At 47.2% G+C, this 26,111-nt stretch overlaps 1 protein-coding gene across 1 annotated transcript in view; it reads left to right on the top strand.

Annotated features, from left to right (window-relative positions):
• The window catches only part of LOC111153407 (interactor of little elongation complex ELL subunit 1), a 96,275-nt gene extending 83,983 nt beyond the window's left edge, over positions 1 to 12,292 (top strand). The window contains exons 30-33 of the mRNA XM_022512423.1: positions 2,409 to 2,599; positions 4,529 to 4,635; positions 10,312 to 10,410; positions 11,237 to 12,292. Of these exons, the coding sequence (XP_022368131.1) occupies positions 2,409 to 2,599; positions 4,529 to 4,635; positions 10,312 to 10,410; positions 11,237 to 11,418 (579 nt within the window). The 3' untranslated portion in view covers positions 11,419 to 12,292. The remainder of the gene's footprint in view (positions 1 to 2,408; positions 2,600 to 4,528; positions 4,636 to 10,311; positions 10,411 to 11,236) is intronic.
• The last annotated feature ends 13,819 nt before the right edge of the window (positions 12,293 to 26,111 follow it).

Raw genomic sequence — 26,111 nt, forward strand, 5'->3', positions numbered from 1 at the left:
AACTCAACACCCAAAGAACAAATAATCCAATCAAGAAATGGGCAGAGGACATGAACAGACATTTCTGCAAAGAAGACATCCAGATGGCCAACAGACACATGAAAAAGTGCTCCACATCACTTGGCATCAGGGAAATACAAATCAACACCACAATGAGATACCACCTCACACCAGTCAGAATGGCTAAAATTAACAAGTCAGGAAATGACAGATGCTGGCGAGGATGCGGAGAAAGGGGAACCCTCCTACACTGTTGGTGGGAATGCAAGCTGGTGCAACCACTCTAGAAAACAGCATGGAGGTTCCTCAAAATGTTGAAAATAGAACTACCCTATGACCCAGCAATTGCACTGCTGGGTATTTACCCTAAAGATACAAACGTAGTGATCCGAAGGGGCACGTGCACCCGAATGTTTATGGCAGCAATGTCCACAATAGCCAAACTATGGAAAGAACCTAGATGTCCATCAACAGACGAATGGATAAAGAAGAAGTGGTATATATACACAATGGAATACTATGCAGCCATCCAAAGAAATGAAATCTTGCCATTTGTGATGATGTGGATGGAACTAGAGGGTATCATGCTTAGCGAAATAAGTCAGTCGGCGAAAGACAACTATCATATGATCTCCCTGATATGAGGGAGAGGAGATACAACATGGGGGGTTAAGGGGGTAGGAGAAGAGTAAATGAAACAAGATGGGATTGGGAGGGAGACAAACCATAAGAGACTCTTAATCTCATAAAACAAACTGAGGGTTGCTAGGAAAGGGGGGTTGGGAGAGGGTGGTGGGGTTATGGACATTGGGGAGGGTATGTGCTATGGTGAGTGCTGTGAAGTGTGTAAACCTGGCGATTCACAGACCTGTACCCCTGGGGATAAAAATATATTACATGTTTATAAAAAATAAAATTAAAAAAAAATAAAAATTAAAAAATTAAAGAAAAAAAAAAGAAATAGCAAAACATAGAGCTCCCAGATCAGATTAATGAAAAAAGAGAAAATAGAAAATATTGAGGATTTCAAAAATGAGAAGGAAAACAGACTCCAGATGTGGGAGAAAGGTTGAGAAGACCACCCGCAGCTGTGTGTGACAGGCCGGAAGCTGAGGATGCTTTCTTAGCAACATAAAAAAGACCAAACTTGGTTTTAGAGGTGGAACAGTTGATAAATCAGTTGTTTTCAGTTGTCACAAAAGAAGTGGAAATATTGATGTATAATTTACTGTATAAAAATCATGTGTAGATTCCACTGAATTTTGCCTAGTCTTCTGAAGAACCAAGTAATTCCAGTCTTTTCCTAGTATGTTTTGCAAGTTTTTTTTATTTTTTACTTAATTATTTTTTTTAATGTAGACTCCGTGCCTGTTGTGGAGCCCAACACAGGGTTTGAATTCATGACCCTGAGATCAAGACCTGAACTGAGATCAAGAGTCAGTCAGACATTTAACCGACTGAGCCACCCAGGGACCCCCTGTTTATTTTTAATAACAGAACCCAATAAAAAACAGAATAAGAAAGGAAAAAATTAGAAATCCATTGCTAGGTATTTGTCCAAGAGATGTCAAATTAATGTCCACACAAAGACAGGTTATATGCTCGCTCATAGCATTTCACGGGCAGCCTGGGCTGCAGAGCGCGATGTCTTTCGGGGTGAGTGCGTAAGCAGACTGGTCCCTCACATAAAGGATAACATTCAGTGACAGGAACCAGTGTTCAGGCTCCCGGGACGTGTCGCATCAAACGTGCACAGGTGTGAACGATGCCGGGTGAGGAGTCTGGTGCTGGCTGACCCGAGTTTATGAATTTTTGTAAAAAGACTGATATTGAGGGTCAGAGGATGATAGAATTGGAAGAACTTTTTCAAAGTTTAAAAAAGTTACAACTTTTCTTCTCCGATTTGAGGTAAAATACATTTGCATTTCTGTCTGTATTGCAGCTTATCTCCTTTCTGCCAGATTAGAACCTGCTCTCTGCCTGGAGGCTTTCTTTTTTTTTAATATTTTATTTATTTATTTTAGAAAGCACAAGTGTGTAAGCCTCTTCCCTGGGGCAGAGCCAGAGGGAAGTCTGGAACATGGAGCCCCCAGGCTTGACCTCAGGACCTTGAGATCATGACCAGAGCCGAAACCAAGAGTTGGCCTGCGTAACCGACTGAGCCACCCAGGTGCCCCTGCCTGGAGTTTTCTTATCTGGCCTACCAATCTCTATGCTTATAATCATTTTAGGGCAAATATTATAGGACTACGATAAACATAGTTCCTATTCAAATACAACTTGCAAAAAGTGTTTTTTAAAATTAAATGATTATTCATCTAATGCTTATTACACTCTTGCGAGATGACTAACATAAGATGTGTTACATTTGAAACTCTAAATTTTCTTTTTTCTTTTGCATTTGCTAGAATGCTCCTGTGGATGTGGGTTTCATGGTTTCTAAGCTGCTGTTGACCATACAGTTGTGTCCAAAAACGGAGTTTCAGTCCAGTGAAAAATTTGGGGAAGACTTAAGTGATAACACTTGGGAGTACATATTTGCTATTGACCTGCTCTGCTGCCATCAGAAGTGGATTTGGACACATGATAACATTATAAGGTACCAGGCTGTTGTGCTCACTGAAAGTTGGGTTCTTGAATTGGAAGGTAGGCTGTCACACGGTTGCTGAATTGTGCTTTGAATTGCTTTTGCTCTTGAAGGTTGCTGAAACATTTTACAAGCGACATTTGATTTGGGTAAAAATTGGTAAAACTCTCGCTAAAAGACATGTATTATTGTTACATCCCCTTGCTTTGTTTTGGTGGTGGCTGTAACTTACTTTCCTTATATTCTGTTACTACTGTCTCTCTCCTAAGGAACGGTGACCCCTGTGAAGGAGGGGTTTGGGTTCACTGGAACATCCCCAACTCCTAGAGCAGTGCCCAGAAAGGCAGCCCTCCATGACTGGTGTAGGGGCAAGTGTCATGATCAGATCTTAACATTCAGATACTCTGGAAAGCCCGTGTGAACAGACATAGGAAGAGTGCCATGTTAGTGGCTCTTCTCACCGGGTTTCAGGAAGGAGCTTAGTCTCAGGCATCTGCTTTATGTAATGAATCCGCTCTTCTCTATGCATGGAGAATTCTGGCACTAGCCATATACTATCTCTGGAAGGACAGGAGGTGGGAGAGCGGAGAAAACCGTCACTCAGGTGATGGTTCCATAGATCTTAATTTTCTTGGAAGCCTGATTGAGAAAGACTGATTTAAAGGAGTCTGTGGCATTACAGAGGATTCACAAAGGATTAATAGTCTGTATCCTGGAGGTACTTAAATGTGTTCTGTGGAAAACTGGGCTCTCGTTTCCTCCTTAACACTAGGGACAGATTATGTGTCTAAATGTCAAATGATAGGGAATTGAATTATGGTCCTGCCACATTAAAATAATCGCTGTAAGTGGATGTTTAGATATTGACATGGGAGTAGCTCCCATGCTTTGCTGGCTAAGGGAGTGACGGTGTGGTGTGTCCAGTACTGTCTGTATAAAGATGTGAGTGCCTCCTGTGGGCCTCGTCTCCTGACTGGGAGGAGCACAGCAGGCAGGGTGACAAGTCCACCACAGGTGGTTCTGGGCACCCCCGCTGGGGGTGAGGACGGAGTGTTGAAGAGCGGGATCTGTGCCTGAGCCAATGCCACACCCAGAGCCCAGAGTGCTGTGGTCACCTCCACTGGGTTTATACTGTGCACCTAGAGAAGGACAGCGAAAGGAAAGTCCAGAATTAGTTGAGTAATGTTACCTGAAAATGTCTCAATTTGAGGTGCTTTTAATGTACGTTTTTTTCCGTGTGTTGGCATTTAACTTTTTAATACTATAAATACCATATAAGAAGTAAATACACTTTGGAAGGAAGAGAAAGCAAAGAGGAGCTGGCACTGTTTTCAGTCAGTTAGAGAGTTTGTAAGGTGTGGTTTGATTGTTGCCTCTGACCTCCACGCTCCTCCGAGGACATGGCAGAGGCTTCTAGAACACAGGTGCCACATGCACGTCTGGAACGTCCCCAGTGAAAATCCAGACTCCCACCTCTTCCAATTCTGTGACTTGGGGACATTGTCTAGCATCCCTGCTCAAAGCCTTGTAGAAGGGGTGGACACAGAATAAAGGTCCAAGCCTATAGGTACTTGCAGCTCCTTTTAAGTCAGTGTGGACCCAAGTATCTGGATGGGTGGAGAGTGTGTGAGCTTCCTGTGTCTGGTCTCTTTTTAACCTAAAAGGTTACATCTTCAGAAGACCTTGTTCTGCGGTGCCTGACTGGCTTGGTAGAGCATGCGACTCCTGACCTCACGGTTGTGAGTTTGAGCCCCACATTGGGCATGGAGCCTACTTAAAAATAAGTAAATTAAAAAGAAAAGTCCTTCTTTCTCAATTGTCTAATTCTTATGGACCATTTTGAAGCTGTTGATATCTGAGTGACGGTGAGCATGCAAGCTTTTCACGCTCGTGTATGTATATATATGTGTATGTATATATATATATTCTGTTGTTTTTTAGTAAAGAGCTGTGGCCTGTAATGGATAAGTGGATAAAATACAGAAAAGGACATGCGAACATTGCATATACTCCTGATATTATTATCGCATCGATACTGAGGCTGATCGGTGAGTTGTCTGTTTTTTTTTTTTTTTTTTTTTTTTTGATTTTTTTTATTTTTTTGACAGAGAGAGATCACAAGTAGACGGAGAGGCAGGCAGAGAGAGAGAGAAAGAGAGAGGGAAGCAGGCTCCCTGCTGAGCAGAGAGCCCGATGCGGGACTCGATCCCAGGACCCTGAGATCATGACCTGAGCCGAAGGCAGCGGCTTAACCCACTGAGCCACCCAGGCGCCCCTGTCTGTTTTAATAAAACATTTTCTTGTTACTGATCACATATTAGTGGGATAAGTGTAATAAAGGTTGCTGACCAAAACCTCCCGTAATGACGGATTTCTGCCACCACCGTATCAGATGCATTCTCACTTCCTTCTCCTCGCTCAGACCCTTTCTTTATAAATTAATGTCTTCTCTGACTTTGTCAGAGATGAGGTCTTCATGCGGTTCACTGTACATGTGATTAAGCGTGTGCTGCTTGGTTCCACCGGGACACGCACGTGCACACGTGCAGTCTGTGATGCTTGGGACTCGTTCGGTGTCTGTAATGTGCTGTGTCCTGCTTGTGTACCACGTTCTTCTCTGCTGGCCCAGGCAGGGTCACATCGTGCAACTCCATGACTAGGGACTAGCCTTGTTTTCCTCCAAGCCCATATACAGGTTTTAAATGGGACATAGATGCTCTTCCATCTTGGGTAAGCAGGACCTCTGGGTTTTTGCTTCTGCTCCCTGTCACCCATACTTTTTTATTTTTTATTTTTACTTATTTCTTCCTCCTTGCATCATCTCTGACGAGTTGCTCTCCAGACCACGCAGAGTTATCACTGAGGAGATCTGTTAATTTTTGGAAGGCTCTTCTTACTTTGAATGGACTTCTCCATCTCTAGCACATAGTCCTTGCCCCCTGAGCCACACCATCAAGGCTCATCTGATACCAGTGTTGTAGCCCTCAGATCCTAGAACATACTCACCATGACTTTTAAGTATCTTTGGAGTTTAGTTAGTTAGAGCTTCAAGATAGTACCACTTGAAGTAAGGTTTGCAAATATTTAAGTTATCTAAGCAAGTCCCGTAACTAGATCTGTCTGTGACGTGTATGTAACGGCTAGTTAGGTCGCTGTCCCAGTAAATTGGCGTTGCTGCTCTGTGCACACTTTACTGAAGAACGTGGTGCTGAGTGAAAGTGCAAAATGGTCCAAGCAGCAGCCTGCTCTTAGGGAAGACATCTCCTTCCACTGGATAGAGCCAGAAGTACACCTGGGGGGAAGTTACCAAAAAGAGAGCCTGTGGGGGTCAAGTGATTGCTGGAGACGGTAGGGGAATTCGAAGAGATGCCTGCAAAGACAGCTTGAGGTGTGGAAGTGGATGAACTGCTCCCTGGGGGGAATGTCTCAAAACATAGTTTGCAGAGTCCCTTATTTCAGGAAGCCCTGAGGAACAATTTCAGCCCTCACCCGGAAGCAGTAAGGACAGAGCAGGGCTAGGGACAGCATTCTCAGCAGTGCACTGGCGTCTGGACATCTCGCTCTGCTTTCAATAGCATCTTCTCTCCAGGATTCCAGAAAAATGTTCATACTTGGAAATGACATTTTAAATTATAGAACCTATTTGAAAATGTAAAAGATTGGGAGATGTTGTTAAATCCATAAATCTCTTGATCTAGATAGATAAAGTATCTTTGGAATCTTGAAAGAACACGATAAACTTTTTGAAGTCACACTTAGGAAATATGGTGTGATTTTTGCTGTTGTTTGCAGAGGGGTTTGTTTACATACACATACGTGTTGGCCGGAGCAGGAGAGGGGACGGGTGTGGGAGAGCGGAAGGCTGCTGGTCACTTCGGGTGACTTCCGCGCAGTCCCTGGGCGTCCACGGCAGAGCGTCAGCCTCACGCGCGAATGTCCCGTACAGTGGGCTCTCAGGAGTCTTCCACATTTGGCCGGATGTCCAGATTGCCTGAGAAGCTTTTTAGAAGATGTGTGTGTGGATACTGACGTAATTAAAGTCATACATAGTAAGTCGTATATTACGGGAATAACTGACAATACATAGTTATCAGTATTGTGGGATAGAACATTAACGTGAGTACCGAATGTGACCCGAGGCGGAGAACCGGGAGGTGGGCCTCCGTAGTTCTGTAGACAGGAGAGGGCTGCTGGGGCAGCCGGGCCGGCCGTGGTTCCACGGGCCGGGGCTGGCCAGTGGTGGCTCAGCTTTGCCTGCCTTGGCTGGCCGTCCACCGGAGCGATGTTCCTCTGCGATGGGGCGGGCTGCGGGTGGATGGCCGGGGCGGGGCGCAGAGACAGGTGAGGCCTGCCGGCAGAGTTCTGAGGAGTCATGTCAGGGTCGGATGTGCGTGGGCCGGTCTGCACACTTGTCAGACTTGGGAGTTGGAACTGTTTCTAAGAAGATAGTCCATTGGAGAACTTCTTGTGCTTTCTGAAGCTGACACTGAAGAATTCAGCAAGTAATTAAATTGCTGGGCTGTGATTTAATAATGACCGAAAGCACTAATCATTCATAAAATAAAGGAGTTAATGTTTATTTTTATTTCTAGATTTGCAAAACCCTCACTGGATTTTCGCTCCATGGGAAATAAAAGACGCTTTCTGTCAGAGCAGTTCTGTGTTGTCTGATGCTGGATAGGGGTGTGAAGATTGCTCTTGGCGAGTGTAGGATTATTAGATCAGGGTCTGACATCTTCAACGACGATGTGCTAGCGCATTTTGTAAAGTGCATTGCTATGGGTTCAGGGGGCCATGAGAAGTGGAAGAACCTACCTCGGTCAGGGCAGACGTGAGCTTGGAAAGGCTCAGCCCTTGTTTCTGGGGTCACACCATGGGGAGGTGGCAGAGCGGGGACCACAGTTCGCATGCGGCTGGATCAAGTTGAGTGCAGGGCTACGTGGTGCCTTTTCTGCCCCCACAGAGCTTGCGAACTACCCCTGGCCCATCTGGTCTTGACTGGATCCTGGAAGCTAGGAGAACGCCGTTTCCCACAGCAGGTTTTTGTGGGTCCAGGTGAAGTAACCATTGTTGATTTGTACCCAGTCTCTTCCCAGGCTTGTTCCCTTTTCTTTTAAATTCTCTCAGCACACTTTTCCCTCGGGATGTCTGTATCTGCGCTCTTGAATGAAAACCCTGGTGGCTACACAGGCACCTTCCTGGCTGGCCCCCAGCTGCCCTCCTCACGCTTCCCTGGGTGCTGGGTAGTCCTTAGACTTGGAGGTTAAGTCCACATTTCTTACTTGTTGTGTTTTAATGTGGCTGGGCCACCCTGGACTCACATTCCTTCTGTAGGAGGACTTTCCTTCCCATGTAGTGAGCAAATTTGTCCATCATCTTTGTCATCATGGATGTAAGTTTTTTCCCCTAAGCCACCTACCTCTGAGTTATGACTTCCTCTTACTAGAGCCCTGATAGCTCCATTAATTTAAATCACTTACAAAATCCAATTCATTAAGCATTTTTAATTGAAAGAACAGAAGCCATTTTAATAGGGTTCTCTATTACCTGAGGTTACACTCACATCCTACGGCCGGACGAGCCCTATCTGTGTTTGGCACACGCCCGTTCCTATCTCTACTGTCACTAACGGTTTGAACACCCCTGGTAGATTGTCTTGCAGGACAGATCCGGGGACATACCATTACCAGTCTGATCCGATTGGAAGCAGATAATTTGCTATTGAGTGATCAGTAAGTGAAATTCCTGATCCCTGAAGTACAATACTTTTCAGCCTCAGTGAAAGATTTACCAGAAATTATCCAGATGTTTATAGTTTCACCCTGGATTTGAAATTTTCCAGGCATTTATCCATCAGTAGGAATTTATGGAGCGTTTGCTCTCTGTCATAGCATTTAGGGTGCATGTAACCAGCGCTAAGTTGGTTTTTCTCGGGGATAGTAAGTAATAAAGGTTTCTGTAGTGTCCTTGGCCTGTTTCTCCATATTAGAGAAAGAGATGAAGCTGAGGGCCTGGGTTCATATGCAAACCTGAGAATGTGTGTGGTACTGAGAAAACGTGCATATAGAACTGTGAGATTGCAGGGTCCTGTCGTAAGAACCCAGGAAGAATGTGGTAAGAGCGCATCCGGGCGTGTCCCAGAGTCCTCTCCCCATGAGACAAGAGAATGGGGCCTCGGCTTTGAAGCAAGCTCGAGTCCCTGGATCCTGGGAATGAAGGAAGGACCAGGTGGGTGGGAACTAGCTGGTGGCCTCATCTTGTTTGTGTTAGCCTTCAGTTGGCTTTCGCTGCCCCCAGTGAGAAACCCCGGAGCTTCTGTCACTCCAGGTCGTATCTACCAGGTGTTAACATGTTCAGGATTGAAAATAACATGTAGCTATTCATTTAACATTAATAACAGTAAACCATTGTTAACATAGACGACATTCTCCATGAGCAGTATTTGCCCAGCAACAACGGTGAGGAGAACGACATTTATCCTGTCGCAGACCTCTTCACTGTCTGGTTCGTGGGCCTCTCTGCTCTGCACTCAGGCTCCTGCAGTACGTTGTTTTGGTTGAAGTGTGTGAAGAAAATCCAGTTTTGTATGGAGCTGATAAAGGGAGAGGAGTATTTTAATAGCCTCTTCAGATCATTGTGGATGTTCTTCGACACTGCGTTGAACTTCCACAAGGGGGAACTCCCGGAAGGCTGGATGCAGCTTGAAATCTGAACCTCCCCAGGGAGTCTTCTGCTGAGCTGCCTGGGGCCCTCGCAGTGCGTGGAGGTGGCCTTCTGCCCAGTCGTGATTCTGGGACTTGCTCCACGCACTTGGAAGATACTGATTTGCATAGGTCTTCCAGATACCAACAGTATCGAGAAAACAGGCATTAGTATCATCACTGATCTCATCAGATTTTTGAAGCTGTCAAGCTCTGGGTGGCTGATGGAAGGTTTTCCAAAATTCTGGTTTTGCTTAAGAGCTCACATTTTATCTTGGACAACAGCGATAAATTTCCTTGCAGGGACTAGGTTCACTTTATTCATTTTTGAGAAAGTGTCTATCTTGGTCTGAAGAGCTGTAGTCAGTCATTCTTTCAGGGAGATGTGGGTGTTGCATGGGGGAGCGTCCTGGTCCCCTTCCCGTTCCAGCAGCTCCCAGGTCCTGGGGCCCCAGCTTTCGTGCAGTCCATCTGGGCCCAGCCCTGGGAAGAAGGCAGGTCACTCCTGAGTGAAGGTGCTGGTGGTGTGAAAATTGTTTTGACCCTGAGGACTCTGGGGGTCTGCGAACCACACTCAAGTGCCGCTGTGCTTCTCGGCCGGGTCAGAACGGCTGTGGGTCGGACCGAAGCCAGGCCTGCTGGGCAGCGGCACGGGGCTTCCTGGAGCCTCACAGAAATCCACCATTTCCCAGTGAGCCTGCGGCAGCCAGTCTTTCTCCTAAGTTCCACTCCTTGTGATACCTTCGCTGAGACAGCCTGGTGCTGTCGTGTCCTGAGTGTGAGTGAGAGCAGGGGCGGTTGGTCGCCTTGGTCCCCACTGCCCCCAGTAAGATACATGGCACTCTGTGGGGTCCCGGTGCCTCACGTTTTAACCTGCTTTCATGTAAGAAACATGTTCCCATTTGAACTGCAGGATCGTTCACGTACACGGTGTTACAGGAAGGAAACCAGAATTTTAGAGCTTTACAAGAAGTTCACACTTCACTGAAGGTGGCTCGCGTTTTGGTTTCCTTGTGTCCTCAGGTCGCTTAGGCCAGCTGGGCTTGAAGGAGGGCTTCCCGTCCGCCGTGAAGAACATCAGCTCCGTCATCGGCATGTTCATCCAGCACGCCCGGGACGAAGGTAAAACCTTTGTTTATTGAAGTGGTTTTCGAGTCCCTTGCGTTCCTCCCGTTGCACCGCATCTGTGTCTTTCCTGCGTGTGGTGCTCCGTGCCCCCCTCGCTGCCACGCGGTTGCGGGGATCGGCATGCGGCCGCTCGGCCTGCACGCCCCGCGTGGGAGCTGCTGTGGGTTTTCTGGTGTGTGGTTTGAATTACAATTTAACTAAAATTTAGCTGATTTTAATTAAATAACTTCTGAAAAGCCTTCTGCGAAATGAGAAGGCCCTCACGGCAGGGTCTCGGGCCTGGCTGTGGCCCTCCGGCCCCGGCTGGTGCTCCGGTGGTGCACTGTGTTGTGGGGGGCGGGGCGGGGCGGGGCGAGCTGCGCCTTCCCGCAGGGCTGCGTTCCTCGTGTTCAGATCCCACGTGTAAACACTCCCACTGGATAGCCAGTGGGGTCACCACTTCGACAAATGCTTTGGGATCCACATTTTATGGAAACTCTCGAGTGGAGTGTGATCCTTCCAGAGCTGCTCCGGGAAGCTCTGGCACGGGTCACACGAGGCTGGGAGCTTTTTGGCCGCGTGGCCTGTGCTGACTCTGCCAGTGCTGGGGGCCAGGCCAGCACTGGGGCCTGCACACAGCCCTTCTGCTCCTCTGCTCTTGTTTCTTTCCATCCGCAGATGTGTGCTTAACCCATTTTGTCATTACAGGACTTTTCTTTCATATTTTTCATGCCGGCAGAGGGTGTCCTGTATGTGAATAGTGATTCAGTGGAGGACAGCATGAACATTCTGAATCCCAAGCATCTTCTTGTGTAATGACGGATATGAAAATTCCTTGCAGATATCCCGTGGGGCATCCAGCTGGCGGCTGTGTACGCGCTCTGTGATTTGAGTCCCAGCAATCCAGCGGAAATATCCAAGATCCTGGAGGCCTGGCGCCAAGAGACCGCGCACAGCGTGCCCTCCGCGGTGCTCAGCTGCCTGGAGGAAGTCGGCTCGCTGTGCGCGGAGGAAGTCGGCTAAGCCGCCCCGCGCCCGTGTCTAGAGAAGTGCCTTTACCTATCTCGAGGACAAATAGATGAGTCAGCTCGCGGAGCACAAACTGAGGTTTCAAAAGGAAAGACATCGAAGACAGAAAATGCCCAGAGGCTCTCCTCACTGTGGCGAGGAGACAGCAGCCGGCCGTGGCAGGGCTGCCTTTCCCTAAACCGCATACATTTCACTTAAGGCTGTTGTGATTCCATGACATGTGGGTTGTATTATTGTGTCTTGGTCAAACAACAAAAACTTGAACTTAGCCCTTTTTTGCTGCAGAAAGTGTCCTTTAGTCGCTTTTCAAAATTGAGTGGCATTTTATAATGAATTTAGTATAAAGGCATTGATTTGGTTCCTAGGCTAATTTTGAACTTTGCGCTGAAATGATTGACTAGGGAAAAATAAGCTGGCTGAGGAAGAGCCAGAAGATTCTTCGGCTGTCTTAGCTGGAAATGGGCTTCAAAATTGTTTCTCAAGGTGTAGTGTGCGACTGGTCAGAGGAGAACCTTAGAGACCGGTTCTAGTGCATCATCTTCCTATCTCTGCAGGCCCTTCAAACTGTCACTGTATCAGGACAAGGAGGGCTGAAGAGTAGACATTCACTTGCAGGCTTTGTGTCAGCGACCTGTATGTACATAGACGATTCAGAGACGCGCAGGCAGGTCTCTGTGTGTGCCGTGTATATATGGACCGTGCTATAATGTGTTTCACATTTGATGATATTCCACTTTCGGAATTTTAGTATTTGTACATAGAAAATGGGTTTAATAACTCACCGTGGTTCTGATTTGTCTTATATTCATCATTTCTTAAAACTCTTGTATGTGTTTTTTATAATAAAAAATTTAAAGTAAGCCATGCACACGATTGTTCTGATCAGTGAAGGGTGACACTTGGCATTTCTTCTACTCTAACCAAAGACGGAAAATTCTCCACTCTAACCAAAGATAAAACGGCCATTCCAAGTGATAGAAATATGCTACATTACCATTGTCTAGCAGGTTTCTCCGAGATGCTCTTAGAGACATTGGAAACCAGATGATTACATACTGATTGGCCCTCATGATTGGGTTTGTTTACCTACAAGTACTGCTGCCCTTTAAAAATTACATTTGACAACTATTTTGCTACTCCTGCCTCGTGTTTTTAAAGTAATTATAACAAACATAATTGAGATTTATAAATAACTCTGCATTGCCCTTTGGAAGCTCTTTGTTGTTTGTTGGTGTGTTGTTCTTTCTTCCAGTGTTTGCTGAGTATGTGCTCGTGCTAGGGGCCTCGCTGGGAGGAGCCAGAGAGCAAACAGCAAGGGCCCAGTTGGCAAAGACCTGTGACCTGCTGGGAGAGAAAATCCTACCCCCCACCCCAGTGAATGAGCAGTCAGAAATTGTAGTAAGTGCATGGAGGAAGCGTGGAGCTGTGCACTGGAGTAGTAGGGGTGACTCCTCTCTTTCTGTGTATTGGGCAAGGAGGGTCCCTCTGAGGCGGCAACAGGTGAGTTAGGGCCTGGCAGGAGGGAGCCAGCCCTGAGAGGAGACAAGTGACTGTCCCGGTCCGGTGACTGGCTCTGAGAGGGAGGAGCCCTTTATATGCGGGAACGAGGCTGGTATAGCCTGGACACGCTGTTTAAGGAGGCGAGCGTTTGGTCCGTCATACAGGTGACTGCCGTCACTCGGACCTGGGCAGCTCCAGGCTTGTTCGTGGTTGGATGGAGGTTTGAGCAGAGGTCTCCTATGCGATCACATTTTAATAGGGCGGTTCTGGGGCCAAAGGATGGGAGGAGGGCAAGAGGTGGCACCAAGACCTCTCAGCAAGTCTGGGGAGAGCCCAGGGTGGCCGCAGAAGATAAAGGGTACATGGGTTTCAAATCTATCTTGGAGGTTCCCTGCTAAATTCATGCACTGGGGGACAGGGGCCAGGTAGGAGTCGAGACTCCGAGGTTACTGGGTTAGGCACCAGGGGTTGGCGACAGGGACACAGGTTTGGTGGTTGGAATCACAAATACTAAGTGTGCTTTCGGGATGTGGGAATCACGAGCATAATTTTTACAGGCAAAAGTGTGGAGGTAGAATAAATCGGGCAGAAGTTGGGGAGTTGGCATCGTGGGGAGACTATTTAAAAGCTGTGTACCTGTGTGTGTGTGTGTGTGTGTGTGTGTGTGTGTGTGCGTGCGCGCGCTTGCATGCACATGTGAAGTCACAAGGGAGAAGACCTTGCCAACAAGTACCTCCTTGTGACTTGAAGTTGCTTGGGCTGGAGGCAGTGGTGTGGTCCCTTGACGGCTATCTCTTGGCCACAGCTAAGAAGGCGGGGAGGCAGGCAGGTGGCCACTTGTGCCACAAGGTCAGGCGAGGTGATGAGTGCATTTTGCCTCCAGTGGGTGACAGTGACCTTGGGGAGCATTTCCCAAAGGTAAGCACGTTAAGGCAAAGAGGTTAGGTTTGCAGGTGGCTTGTGGGGGAATTTCTGGTGAGTGGGTTGGTCATAGTTTTATAACCTCAATAGGCTTATGTGTTTTTAATTGGCAGAGGATAGGGAGCCCCAGACGTTTTCCATTGGTTGCTGAGCTCTGGTCACCAGGTGTGTGGAGCTCACTTGTCAGTATCTGTTTGGTGTTGTGGCCTATTGAACAGACCCGACCTCCCCTGGAGTGCCCTGGCACCCTCAGGCTGTGAAGCCGTTCTGAGCTACGGTTAGACTGAATTTCTGGTATCCAAGCAGAACACTGGGTTGTGGGGTGTAGGATTTAAATGAGCGTGTCAACAAGTGAGTGAATGAACATTTGAAGCTGGAGTAGAATGGGGAGGCCTTAGACTAGCGCTGGGTCCAGGGCGCCCAGGAAGCACACAGGCTCTGGGTGGCCCAAGCTGAGCAGCCGGGACAAGCCTGGCCATCTGCTCCACTGCTCCCGTGGTGACGCTCACATGGGGCCACACGCTCCAGGCTGCTGGACACAAGGGGCACAGGAGCCTGAGGAGCTGCCCCTGGGATGGCGCTGGTGAGGAGGGGCAGCGAGCAGTGTGGCCCATGATCTTAGCTCACTTCTGAGCCCTGTCCCCGTGAACTTTCCTGAGAAAGTCCCAGCCTTTCATCCCAAGCACAAAATCCACTGGCATGTGATGCTTCAGGCTGTCATTTCTCTCTCTCAAGTCAGGATGTGACTGTGGAGCTCACAGCTTGAACGTGGAGAGCCGGAGGCTGTGTTTTGAGCTTGGGAATGGAAAGAGTTGCACCGTGGCCGTTAGGGGGCGCTGCAGCCTCGCCCATGAACAACACTACCTGGACCACAGAGGGCACGTTCACTGGGGCTGTTCACTGGGATGCAGCCCGAGTGCACGTCACCCTCCCTGCGCCTGTCACCCAGCCGACCCACTTCTGCTGGCGTGTTGGGCCTTGAGTGGAGTGCGTTCTCGTGCCTGGGCGCGTCCTCCCCAGCAGTGAACGGGAGGGAGGCGTAGAGGTAACATGGAGACCTGTGGAGTTTGGGCGCCCTCCTCCCCCTCCCCGCCAACTACAAATGCAGATTTTGCCTGTTTGTTGGGTTCTTTTCTGGATATTCTTTAATGATCTTAGAGCGGAATGCTTTGATAAAACGCATGAGTAAATAAGGCAGCCAGGTGGGTCAGTGGTGGCGCTGTGGGTGGGAAGGCTGTGTGAGCGCTCCCACGGTTAGCCAGGCGTGTGATGTCAACCTGCCCATACTGAGCGTCCCCTCTCCTCCAGGTAACATTCCTCATGTGTCCTCTCTTGTCGCACGGTATTGTCAGGAACCTAGTGTGCAGAGAGCCCAGAAACGTACGTCTAACTGTGCCCCGTGAAGACTGAAGAAGCCACACAGGCTTTAGTGTGGAATGTTCTGGAAACACAGGGGAAGTGCTTCAGAAGGAAGACACAGCCACTAACTTAAAGCCTTTCTCCCTTTCATCCTTCTGTTTGCCTGGCACTTTCTCCGAGAAATTCAGTGCATGGTTTTCAGACCGTTCGTGTTCCTGCCTCAAGAATCCTGAGGAGGGACCTACGTGTATGGCGCCACATTTTGTCTTTATGTGCAGGGGTCATTTGTGTGAGGTCCAGAGTGGTCCCTGTACTGAGCCAGTGTGTTCGTGCACTGTGGGCAAAGATGGAGCTGTGAGTGGCATGCCAGCGGGAGGTGGCGCACTCCAGCTGCAGGGAAGCGACAGTGTCTGCGTTTTGTGGAGGACTTCAGGGGTTTGTGAACAATGCTACAACCAGGGCTTCCTGGCACACGTGCCCCCACGTGTCTGAGCCCACACCCGGAGCCTTGCCTACCCCAGGTGGACCTCTGACTCTCCTACTGGACCAGAAAGCTGGTCCTGCCCAGCCCATCCAAGGGCTCTGTGCCCAGGGAGGGGACCCTGGGGGGCGCTGGGCAGACCAATCCCCAGATCCCTGGTTCTCCGAGGGCATGACTCCCCCCCACCCCCACCCCCACCCCCGTCGAATGCCAGAGTGGGGCTGTTGATCGTAACGATCCTGCAGGCCAGGTGCACACCTCCAGCAGCGGGGGTCCCTGAGAGCTACCTCTGCCCTCCCAGCCACTCTTGGCTGAGCCCCACTTGTCCCCTCCTCATTCATCGTGGGGGAAACGGGAGAGGAAGAGGAGGGGAGCCTGTTACTCTCTTCCCACCGTCTAGAACCGTCTAGAACCATCGTTCTTTGTTTTAAATTGTTTGCGTAGTCTTTAAGAGTGTTAATTTTTTTCTTAACAAACAGTCATTAATTGGCTGCTCTGGGATAATCTGGCCCTAAATCAAGAGTGTACAGCTGACAGAGAAGGAAAGCCAGGGATCGCGTATGTAAGCCCTGAGCCCAGCGCGCCTTTGCATTCATGGGAGCTTCTCTGCTCAATTGTCCTGTTTCTGTCTGTAAGTATGTATTATTATAGACCCATTTTAATCGTCTAATTGTGATACGGTGTATTTTTAATTTAATTTCCATGTTGATTTTGTACTGTATGCATATCATAAATTAAAAATGAAAGCAGGTCACACACTGGCCCATCAGTCTCCCTCCAGCCCCGTCCCTCCAGCCCCGTCCCTCCAGCCCCGTTCCTCCAGCCCCCCTTTCTGGGCCGACAGCTCCACGACCGGGCTCCTGGGCTTCCTTCCACATCCACAGGTGGTGTCCTGAGGCCAGCGTCAGGGGCCACATGCCCTTCTCCTCCCTGTCTGCCACAGACCCCAGAGGTCACCCAACAGCTGAGCTGCAGATTCTCCTGCCCATGGGGAACTGGGTCCTCTGGGGAAGCTGTCCCTTTGGTGGAAGGCATGGGGACTGGAGGGCCTGGGGTGACCAAGAGAGCTGAATCATGTTGAGCTGTTGGAAGTAGGCACTCTCTGAAGCTGAAGGTGCCGGGGGGTCAGGTCTGGAGGGTTGTCCCTTTGCTCCAGCCTCAGGATTCGGGGTGCAGGAGCTCCCACTGGGGCTCTTGCTCCCCCTGGAGGGTGGGGAGCACTGCTGGAGCCTGCTGGCGGAAGGGGAGGGCTGGTGAGCGGGGGCGTGTGGTGGCCTGAACCCGGCCTGAACCCACCTTTCACCCAGACGGCTCATGCATCTGAACCCTTGTGTCGAGTGGGTGACTTCTATGATCGCCTGATGTCCAAGCCAACACCAGTCAGATTCTTGCAAACAACCTAATAAATAGTTAGCAAACCCCGAAGTGAAGGAACCATTCTGCCTTCTAAGGAATGGTATTTAAGCTGTTGTGACAATCCTCCAAAAATGAACACCTAGTAATGTTTTTGGAGTTGGAATCTAGAGGCAAGGAGCATGTTGTACGGTGCGGAGTTAACCAAGTCAGCATCTGTTTACACCTGTTTTGTTCCATGCTGTATTTAAGGCCCCTCAATCGTATGGACTAATGGAAGGGGACAAGAGGTTAGTGAACCATTGCCAGAATGGCTGAAGCCTCACACGTCAGGCACTCTGCCTGGTCCGTGTACCTCTCCCACATGTACCCCGGGGACCTGGGAACCACCTCGACCTGCCCATCAATCATTAGCAGAGATAGTCCGGGACTCGTTTTCTTTTAATCATGAACAGTCCTGTTTGCCAGTGTTTGGACAACCCGAATCTGACCTGCAGAAACTTCTTTGGCGGGAAGACTTGGTAAGTGCCGCGTGTGCCAGCGCAGGCAGAAAGCTCTCCTGACCTGTATCTCTGTAGTTTTTTAACAATGCTTCTCCGTCTGGAAAAAAATGAGTTTGTAGAGAAAGAGTGTAGAGTCTTTTAAAAAAAAAATAAAAAGGCATTTAGCCTACAGGGGTTTCTTGTGTTCCACGGAACCCTGGCAGCCTCCATAGCTGCCCTGCGCAGAGCAGGGGCGCCCCCATCAATGATTCAATTGTTCTTGCGATTTCGTCTGGAGCATCAGCAAGCACATCACCCCGGGGATATGGGGGAGAAGAGGGAAAGAGACACCCCACGTGGGGAGGACCTGCCTCTTGCAGAGTGTTTACTAATTCTGGAGCCTTATGAGTGTGGAAACTTCTAGAAAGGCAGAGTTGGGGTCCTTCATGGTGGCAGTGAGTGCTCAAGAGTCCTGTCTGTTCTGGAGAAAGCCAGGGAGAGACCAATTGAGAAAACCAAACAGGACCCTGGCCTCCACCTTCAAATTCAAAAGAGCTGCTTTATGAAGTGGGAGGAGTCCCAGTCTCCAGCTGGGTCCCCAGGGACAGTCCCTGGGGAGCCCTCTTGCAGTGGAAGCAGGGGTGAGACCCAGGCCCAGGGGCTGTGCAGACCGCCTCTCCTCTGTCTACACCCAAGGGCCAGCCTTTGTTTGCGGATGGGAAATCTGTGTGTTACCTCGGCACTGGAATGGGAAGTAGTTTTAAAAGCGCTCACTCCTGACCTTTCCGAATTTGTATTTTTAAGGGGACCAACACAGGCCCTGACACAGGCTCCGGACATGGTGGCGGTCATCCAGAGTAATGTCTTTGGATGTCTTTGTTCATAAAGCCTGTTTGTCTAGTGATGAGGAAATGAGTTCTCTGGATTCTGGTGCAACTGTGAAATCTATAACTTTCACTTCTAAATAGAAACACTGGCACTGAAAAAAATGAATTAAGATAAATACAAGCGGGAACTATCTGCTCACGTGGCTTTATTTTTGGCTTTCTTCAGCTGCCCACCCCCATTTTCTCAGTGCACCCGAGACAAGGGAGAGGTTATGGTGCACGGTTTGATTTTACATGTGGCCCTTTACCTGGCAATTCCTTTTCACTCACGTTCCACGGTGTGGCCAGGTGGGGAGAAAGGAGAGAGAGAAGAAAAATCTTAGAGTAAGAAGACTCTCCTGCCCAGGATTTCAAAACCGTCTGGTGCAGGCGGGGTCTGTGACAAGCATGGTGCCAGGCCTGCCGGGTGGGGACGCGCTGCACCTGGTCAGCAGCCTGCAGAACCCCTCAGGCCGGCCCAGCTGCAGGGTCCCGGGCTCAGAAGGCCATAGACAAAAAAGATCCAGGTGGTGGGTATTGCAGGGGTCACGGATTACATGGAGCACTGGGTGTGGTCCAAAAATAATGAATACTGTTACGCTGAAAAATAAAAAAAATTAAAAAAAAAAAAAGGACCTCATGCATATCCCAGGTGAGCCCAGATGTGTCCCCCGGGTGTGTTCCGGGGATGACCTACTGCGGAAGCACAGACGCAGGGGCTGGTGGTGGCAGGGCTCCTGAAGGGCTCGGAAAAGGGCTTCAAGCAAGGGGCTTTGGAGACCAAGCTCTTCCCCATTAACCCAATCCCAAGGCGGCTTCCCTGGAACCCTTGGGCTGGAAGCAGGGCCGGGGATGCGTGCTGTTTCTCAGGCGGAGTTGGAGGGGACAATGTCTATAGTCTTTGGTGACTTCTCGAGGCTCCTGGCAACCTTGGGATGGGTCTTCTGTCTTGGTGCAGCCGTGACTGATGCACACTCTAAGTCCTATCCTTCTAAGAGTCGCCCAAGAGATTTTGGTGGGGCTCAGAACTGTTCTATAGAAAGCACGGTGTCCGCCAAAATTGTCCATTCAGATCTTGAGAAGCTGAGCTCAGGAGCCGTCACTTCTCATTAGCACAGCCCACTAAGGCTCTGGTAGCCTCCTGCCAGGGTCCTGGTGGCCTGGAGATTGCAGCTTGTAATCTTTCACCATTGGGATGCAGTTGCTTTGGTGGCTTTCTTTTTACCTTTATTGTTTTCTTGTTGATTCTGATTTTTGGGGAGAATTGCTTTAAATGTTCAAATTTATATCCAAATACCACAATATTCTTTGTTAACTATTGAAGTAATTAAGTGCCACTAATTTCAATTGATTAAACTTTTGAATTTTTTGCTTGGCAGGGAGTCTTTCAAGGCAAGCTACTTTTATTAAAACAGAGGAATGTTATATATCTCTTTCTTCCTTTGAAGCCACTTAAAACTCAGCTACGGCCATCACTGTAGCTGCTCCCAGAGCTGAGGGCAGGCAGGCTAGGACACCTTGACATCAGTGACGATACGGGCTGGTAAAGAGCACTAGGCAGAATTGCAGGAACTTGTTGCTGGTTCGTGAAGGGTCCGTGTCCATGGATAAGGTGTTTCCTGCATCCCAGATCCTGGGTTTCACCAGGTGGACTGAGCAAAGCATAACATAAGGTGACAGAAAGTCAGACTTGGTTTATGGTCATTCCCATTCTCTCTCTCTCTTTTTTTTTTTTTTTAAAGATTTTATTTATTCATTTGACAGAGACACAATGAGAGAGGGAACACAAGCAGAGTGAGTGGGAGAGGGAGAAGCAAGCTTCGCGCTGAGCAGGGAGCCCAATGCAGGGCTTGATCCCAGGACCCTGGGGTCATGACCTGAGCAAAAGGCAGACGCCCAACAACTGAGCCACCAAGGTGACCCTCTCATTGTCTCTTGATGTCTCTTGGAAGAAGGGAGCTGCAGATGTGCCCCAACCAAAAAGGCAGGATGGCCACTGCACCGTACGAGGCAGGTGAATGTCAACCCCGTTGTCCCAAGACCCAGCCATAGGGAGGCAGAGATGGCGTCCGAGTCGAGTCTCTGTGGCTTCAGTCTAGAACCTGCCTTTCCTTCCTTTCTCCCTTCCTTCCTTAGATTTCATTTAACCTCCTGAGAGCGAGAGAGAGCACAAGCAGTGGGAGCAGCAGAGGGAGAGGGAAAAGCAGGCTTCCCACTGAGCAGAGAGCCCAATGCAAGACTCGATCCCAGGACCCTGAGATCATGACCTGAGCCTAAGGCAGAAGCTTAACCGGCTGATACCCCCAGCTGCCCCAAGAACCTGCTGTTTCTAATGCCCGGCCCACTGTCTGCCCCCAGCTTGTGCTCACACGTAAAGTGTTTCTTCTCTGCAGGACGGGAAAGCATATTAAGAATTCCAAGATTGGGGTCACCTGGGTGGCTCAGTGGGTTAAAGCCTCTGCTTTCGGCTCAGGTCATGATCTCAGGGTCCTGGGATCGAGCCCCACATTGGGCTCTCTGCTCAGCAGGGAGCTTGCTTCCTCCGCTCTCTCTTTCTCTGCCCGCCTCTCTACTTGTAATTTCTATCAAATAAATAAATAAAATCTTAAAAAAAAAAAAAAAAGAATTCCAAGATTGATTGCACTGTTACCCTGGACTGGCCCACAGCATGTCTGTGTAGTTCCAGATTTGGTTATGTACTTCCTTTTACTGAGCTTGCATAGACTTACTCCACCTTTCACTCCAGAAAATCTCTAAGAGCAGTTAACACCAGACAATTTCTAGTCGTCATTTAGAAGTGTGTATTTCTGGGGCGCCTGGGTGGCTCAGTGGATTAAGCCGCTGCCTTCGGCTCAGGTCATGATCTCGGGGTCCTGGGATCAAGTCCCGAGTCGGGCTCTCTGCTCAGCAGGGAGCCTGCTTCCCTCCCTTCCTCTCTCTCTACCTGCCTCTCTGCCTACTTGTGATCTCTCTCTGTCAAATAAATAAATAAAATCTTTTAAAAAAATTTTAGAAGTGTGTATTTCTGCCCAATGATTAATTTAAAATTAGAAATGATTGTTATGCATTTTTTAAAAATCATAAGGGCTTGTTTGAAATTTAATTTGACTAAAAGTAAGTTTGTGGTGATACTCTTACTTTTAGACTTACTTTTAAACTAATATAAAAGTCACTTTAACCCAATATTTTAAAAATCCAAATGGGCTAGTGGCCTGAGAAAGAAGCAGCCTTTCCCCTTCAGAAGCTCTGTAAGGTGGGTATCTGGATGAGTGTGTGGCTGCCTTATCTGACAAGTACACAGAGTTACCCACACTTACCCAAATTCCAATGTGTGCTTTAAAAATACGGCTCCCAGGGTGCCTGCGAGGCTCAGTTGGCTAAGCGTCCGACTCTTGATTTCAGCTCAGGTCTTGATCTCAGGGTTGTAAGTTCGAGGCCTCAGTGGGCTCCACGATGGGTGTGGAATCTGCTTAAAATTCTCTTCCTCTCTCTGCCCCTCCCCACTCTCTCTAGAATGCATGAATGAATGAATGAATGAATGAATGAATGAATGAAATGGCTCCTGAGTGCCCCTGGAAACCACAAACTTGCACACTAGTTGTCAGGTGAGCCCGGTAGAAGTGAAAGATAAGGAGGGAATCATGCAGAATTGCAGACAAGGAGCACAACTAAAAAATGCTGAATAAAACATAAAGACCTAGTGCATAGTCGAGGTAGCAGAAAATCAGAAAATCTCCTGAAGGTGAGAGGACAAGGAAGCTGAAATCCACAAAGGGAGGGATCAGAGTCTGCCTGGGTGAGAAAGGGATAGAGTCAACCAGGCTCAGACGGCAAACGGGTTGAGGTTTGCAGGCTGCAGAGAAGGGTAAAGATGACAAGACCTAGAGCCAGAAGAGCAGGAGGTCCACCAGTGACAACCAACCTGTCCCATGAAGCCAGGACACAGGTAGAGATGAAACTCTGGGTCAAGCCAAGAAAAAAATCGCACAGAAGGAGAAGGTAGGGATGGAATACCCGGTTAATCCTACCTATGGCTAGAACAAGGAAGACAGACACACAGACACACACACACACACAGACACACACACACACACACACACACACACACACACACACACACCAGTATCTTGCATGATAATTTCTACCCCAAATCCTGCACTCAAGTGAACATGGGCAGGAATGTACACCACTTGTATGGCCCCCATCCCTCCGATTCATTCACAGCAATCCCAATTTAGTTATTTGGGAACTTAAAACACCTGAGTTAAATGTAAATCCTTATAGAAGAAAGATATTTTTAAGCCCAGTCTTTAAAGAATTTCCATAGATAAATTTCCAAGTAACATGAATTCTTACTCATACCCATGAAATTACTTAACAGATGAGAAAATAAAACCCATCCCATGAGTGGGAACTTGCAGAGACAACAAAGTAGGTTTTTAATCAGATTTATGGAGTTTGTGTATGTCTTATTTCCCAGATTTAGGCTACATGCAATAATGGTATTTTGTATCTTAAATTGGATGGGAATGTGAAACTATAACAGGAAAAGAAGAGATTAGGGAGACTCATCAGTCAACAGATGTGAAGAACAAAATAGAACTTCTAAAAACAAAGATACAGACACACATGTATATATTTCAAAATATAAAGCTAGAAGGCAGGATATAAGCATATTAATTACAAATGATGAGATATTGGTTTAAGATGGCTCTGTACATAATTACAGAAGACAACTCAAACAAAAATGGTAGAAAACAGAAGATAAGAGACTCAGAAGATGTCTCCCAAGAGTCTCTCGTGCTCAGTAATCCAAACAAGATGTATAAACTGCAAAATAGTCTTTCTAAACCAATCATAGAGTTTAGGATGTAAAAAAAATCCCATCAGGAAGTAAACTCCAGAAAATGGCAAGGTATTCAGAGGTGAGAAGAGACCTATAGCTACTCTCATTCCTGGTGTAGATATAAGAAAAAAGGATTCTGCCCTAGGTGGGGATAAGAAGTGGGCATGAATTTTAACAATCTTTTAACAGCCACACAAGGCTAACAGATTAGAATTCTGAGGACCCCCCAGTCACAGAGCAAGTCTTTCCCACATGCCTTAATCAAGTGCTCAGGATCAGAGCTGGATGGAAAGCTAGAGAATGTCCCCTGACAATCATGGCACCTCCTCCAAGTCCAAGACAACCACCTACCAAGGAGGGGAGAAGCAGAGCATGAGAACAGATAAAAGTGAATCGGAGGCACTCTGGATGCGCAGCTGCTGAGGGCTGGGCATGAGCAAGAGACCTGGGGGACTGTCCATGAATGTTCTGCATGCAGCATGGGAGAGCTGAAAGAACCCATCCACCCACTCCAGGCAGAACAAGGTCTCTGCACACACCCCAAGGCCTGCAGCTGCCCCAGAGAGCAAAGAGAGCACCCTGACGATGTATAGACCTATTGGTTGACTTACAAACCAGAAAGATCTCATGGTGTGGAAAACTGGTGTTTTGGGTAAATTAAGAAATATGGGAAATCTTGCTGCTGCCCAGATCCCAAGCATTGCAGTATAGAAAATCCTAAGCCCAGTCTCAAAATAATTGAAGGTAGTGGTGAATTAACTAAACTTGCCAAGAAGCTCAGAGGTAGCTTAACTGTAAACGAACAATTTGTTTGGTTGCTCCCAGCCAGTGGCCTAAACCAGAAGGGAAGTACCTAAAGGGGAATATTACTTACTCAGTCTCTACTGTTCTCATATATAATAATCAAGAAAAGAAATGGTAAATAGAAGTAGACCCATAAGTGGCCTAGATATTGGAATTATTTGACAAAAGCTTTAAAATAACTAGAAATATGCTAAATGGTCTACTAGTAAAAGTATAAAATAGCTATGAAAAGATGGTGAATTTTAGCAGACACATAGAAACTATAAAAACAAATCCCGTAGAAATAAGAAATAGCAAATCAGAAATAAATATTTTATTGGGTTTAATAACAGAGTGACTCAGCAGAGGAAATAATCAGTAAACTTGAGGACAGGTCACTTGGAAGTATCCAAACAAAAATATAAAGAGGAAAAATATATATATTAAAAAAACAGATTAGATAAGAGTGTTTTAATTTGTGGGATAATATCAAATGGTCCAGCAAGTGTGTAACTGAAATCTAAGGAGAAAAGAGAATAAGAAAGAATAAGTAATTAATGAAATATTTGCTGTGAATGGTATAAAATTGATGAAAGACATCAACCAGCAATTCCAAAATTCTCAGAAAAAGCCAATCAGGAAAAATACAGAGGATACACAGACACACACACACACACACACACACACACACACACACACACACGACTATCAACCCAGAATTCTATATCCTGAAAAATAGGCTTAAAAAATGAAGCTAAGGCAATCTCAAATTGTTACATCCTATAGTTTCATTCATGAAATGGCAACATTACAGAAACGGGACACAGATTAGTGGTTTCCAGGGGTCACTGTTAGGGGATCGAGAGTGTGAGGTGTTACTACAGAGAATGCCATAGTAGATTCTTGTAGGATGGACGTTCTGTATCTTGACCGAACCAGTATCAATATCCTGGCTGTAGTAGTGTAGACAGCTTTGGTAAGATGTTATCATTGAAAGAAATTGAGTAAAGCATACATGGGATCTCTCTGTTTCTTAAAATTGCATGTGGAGCAAATATTCTCTCAAAATAAAAAGAAACTTAAAAATGGGAGCAAAATAAATACATTTTGAGAAGATAAAACTAAGAGTATTTCTTTCTATTAAATTTCCCTAAGAAACACTAAAATAATTTTTCAGGCTAAAGAAATATGTCAACTCCAATTCCATATCTGTAGGAAGCAATGAAGAGCACCAGAAAATGTACATATTTGTATAAATATAGGAAACGTTTTAAGTGTGCATGTGTGTTCCAAGTAGAGGGAGGAAGAAATCAGGGGAGGTGAATCATCTGGAGACTGCCAGTCTGTGTGCACTGTGCTAAACAATGGAGGGATGGAAGAAAACACTCTTTTGATGGCAAAGAAACAGACAGTGATAAACAAGTGTGGTTGATAGGTCTGAGTGGCACTTGAGAGAAGCTGGACAGACAAGAAGGGCAGACAGACCTCAGTGGACCATCTAATGCCCCCAGGTGTATGAAAGCCAGTTGTCAACATCTTTGCTAATTGCCAAATTGATGAAAGAGAATATTAATTGCTCTATATTAATACCTTGTATTTCAGCTTTTAAAATGTGCTTTGCACAAGACCCCCCCCCCCTTTTTTTTGAGAGAGAGAGAAAGAACACAGAGGGATAGGGAGAAGGAGAGAGGGAGAGAGAGAATCCAAGCAGGCTCCACACTCAGCACAGAGCTTGAAGCGGGGCTAGATCTAACCATCCTGAGATCATGACCTGAGCCAAAATCAAGAGTCAGATGCTCAACTGAATGAGCCACCCAGGTGCCCTGCATGAGGTACATTTTTTAAAAAAGAAACCTCAATCGCAAATTCACTCCAAACAAAATCCTATTTGAGATTTTGTAAAATGTAAAGGCTCAAACAAGAAAAAAGGAAAACATAGAAGACCATATTTTTGAGCTTGGGATAAACTAAGATTTCTTACAAGACAAAAGGCGTGCTCATAAAATTTAAAAACTGGTAAATTAAACTTCATAAAATTAAAAAAAAAAGACAGTCTCTTCAATAAATGGTGCTGGGAAAATTGGACAGCTATATGT

This window comes from Enhydra lutris, unplaced genomic scaffold, assembly GCF_002288905.1.
Source record: "Enhydra lutris kenyoni isolate GAN:26980312 unplaced genomic scaffold, ASM228890v2 scaffoldscaffold32, whole genome shotgun sequence".
NCBI classification, from domain to species: Eukaryota; Metazoa; Chordata; class Mammalia; order Carnivora; family Mustelidae; genus Enhydra; species Enhydra lutris.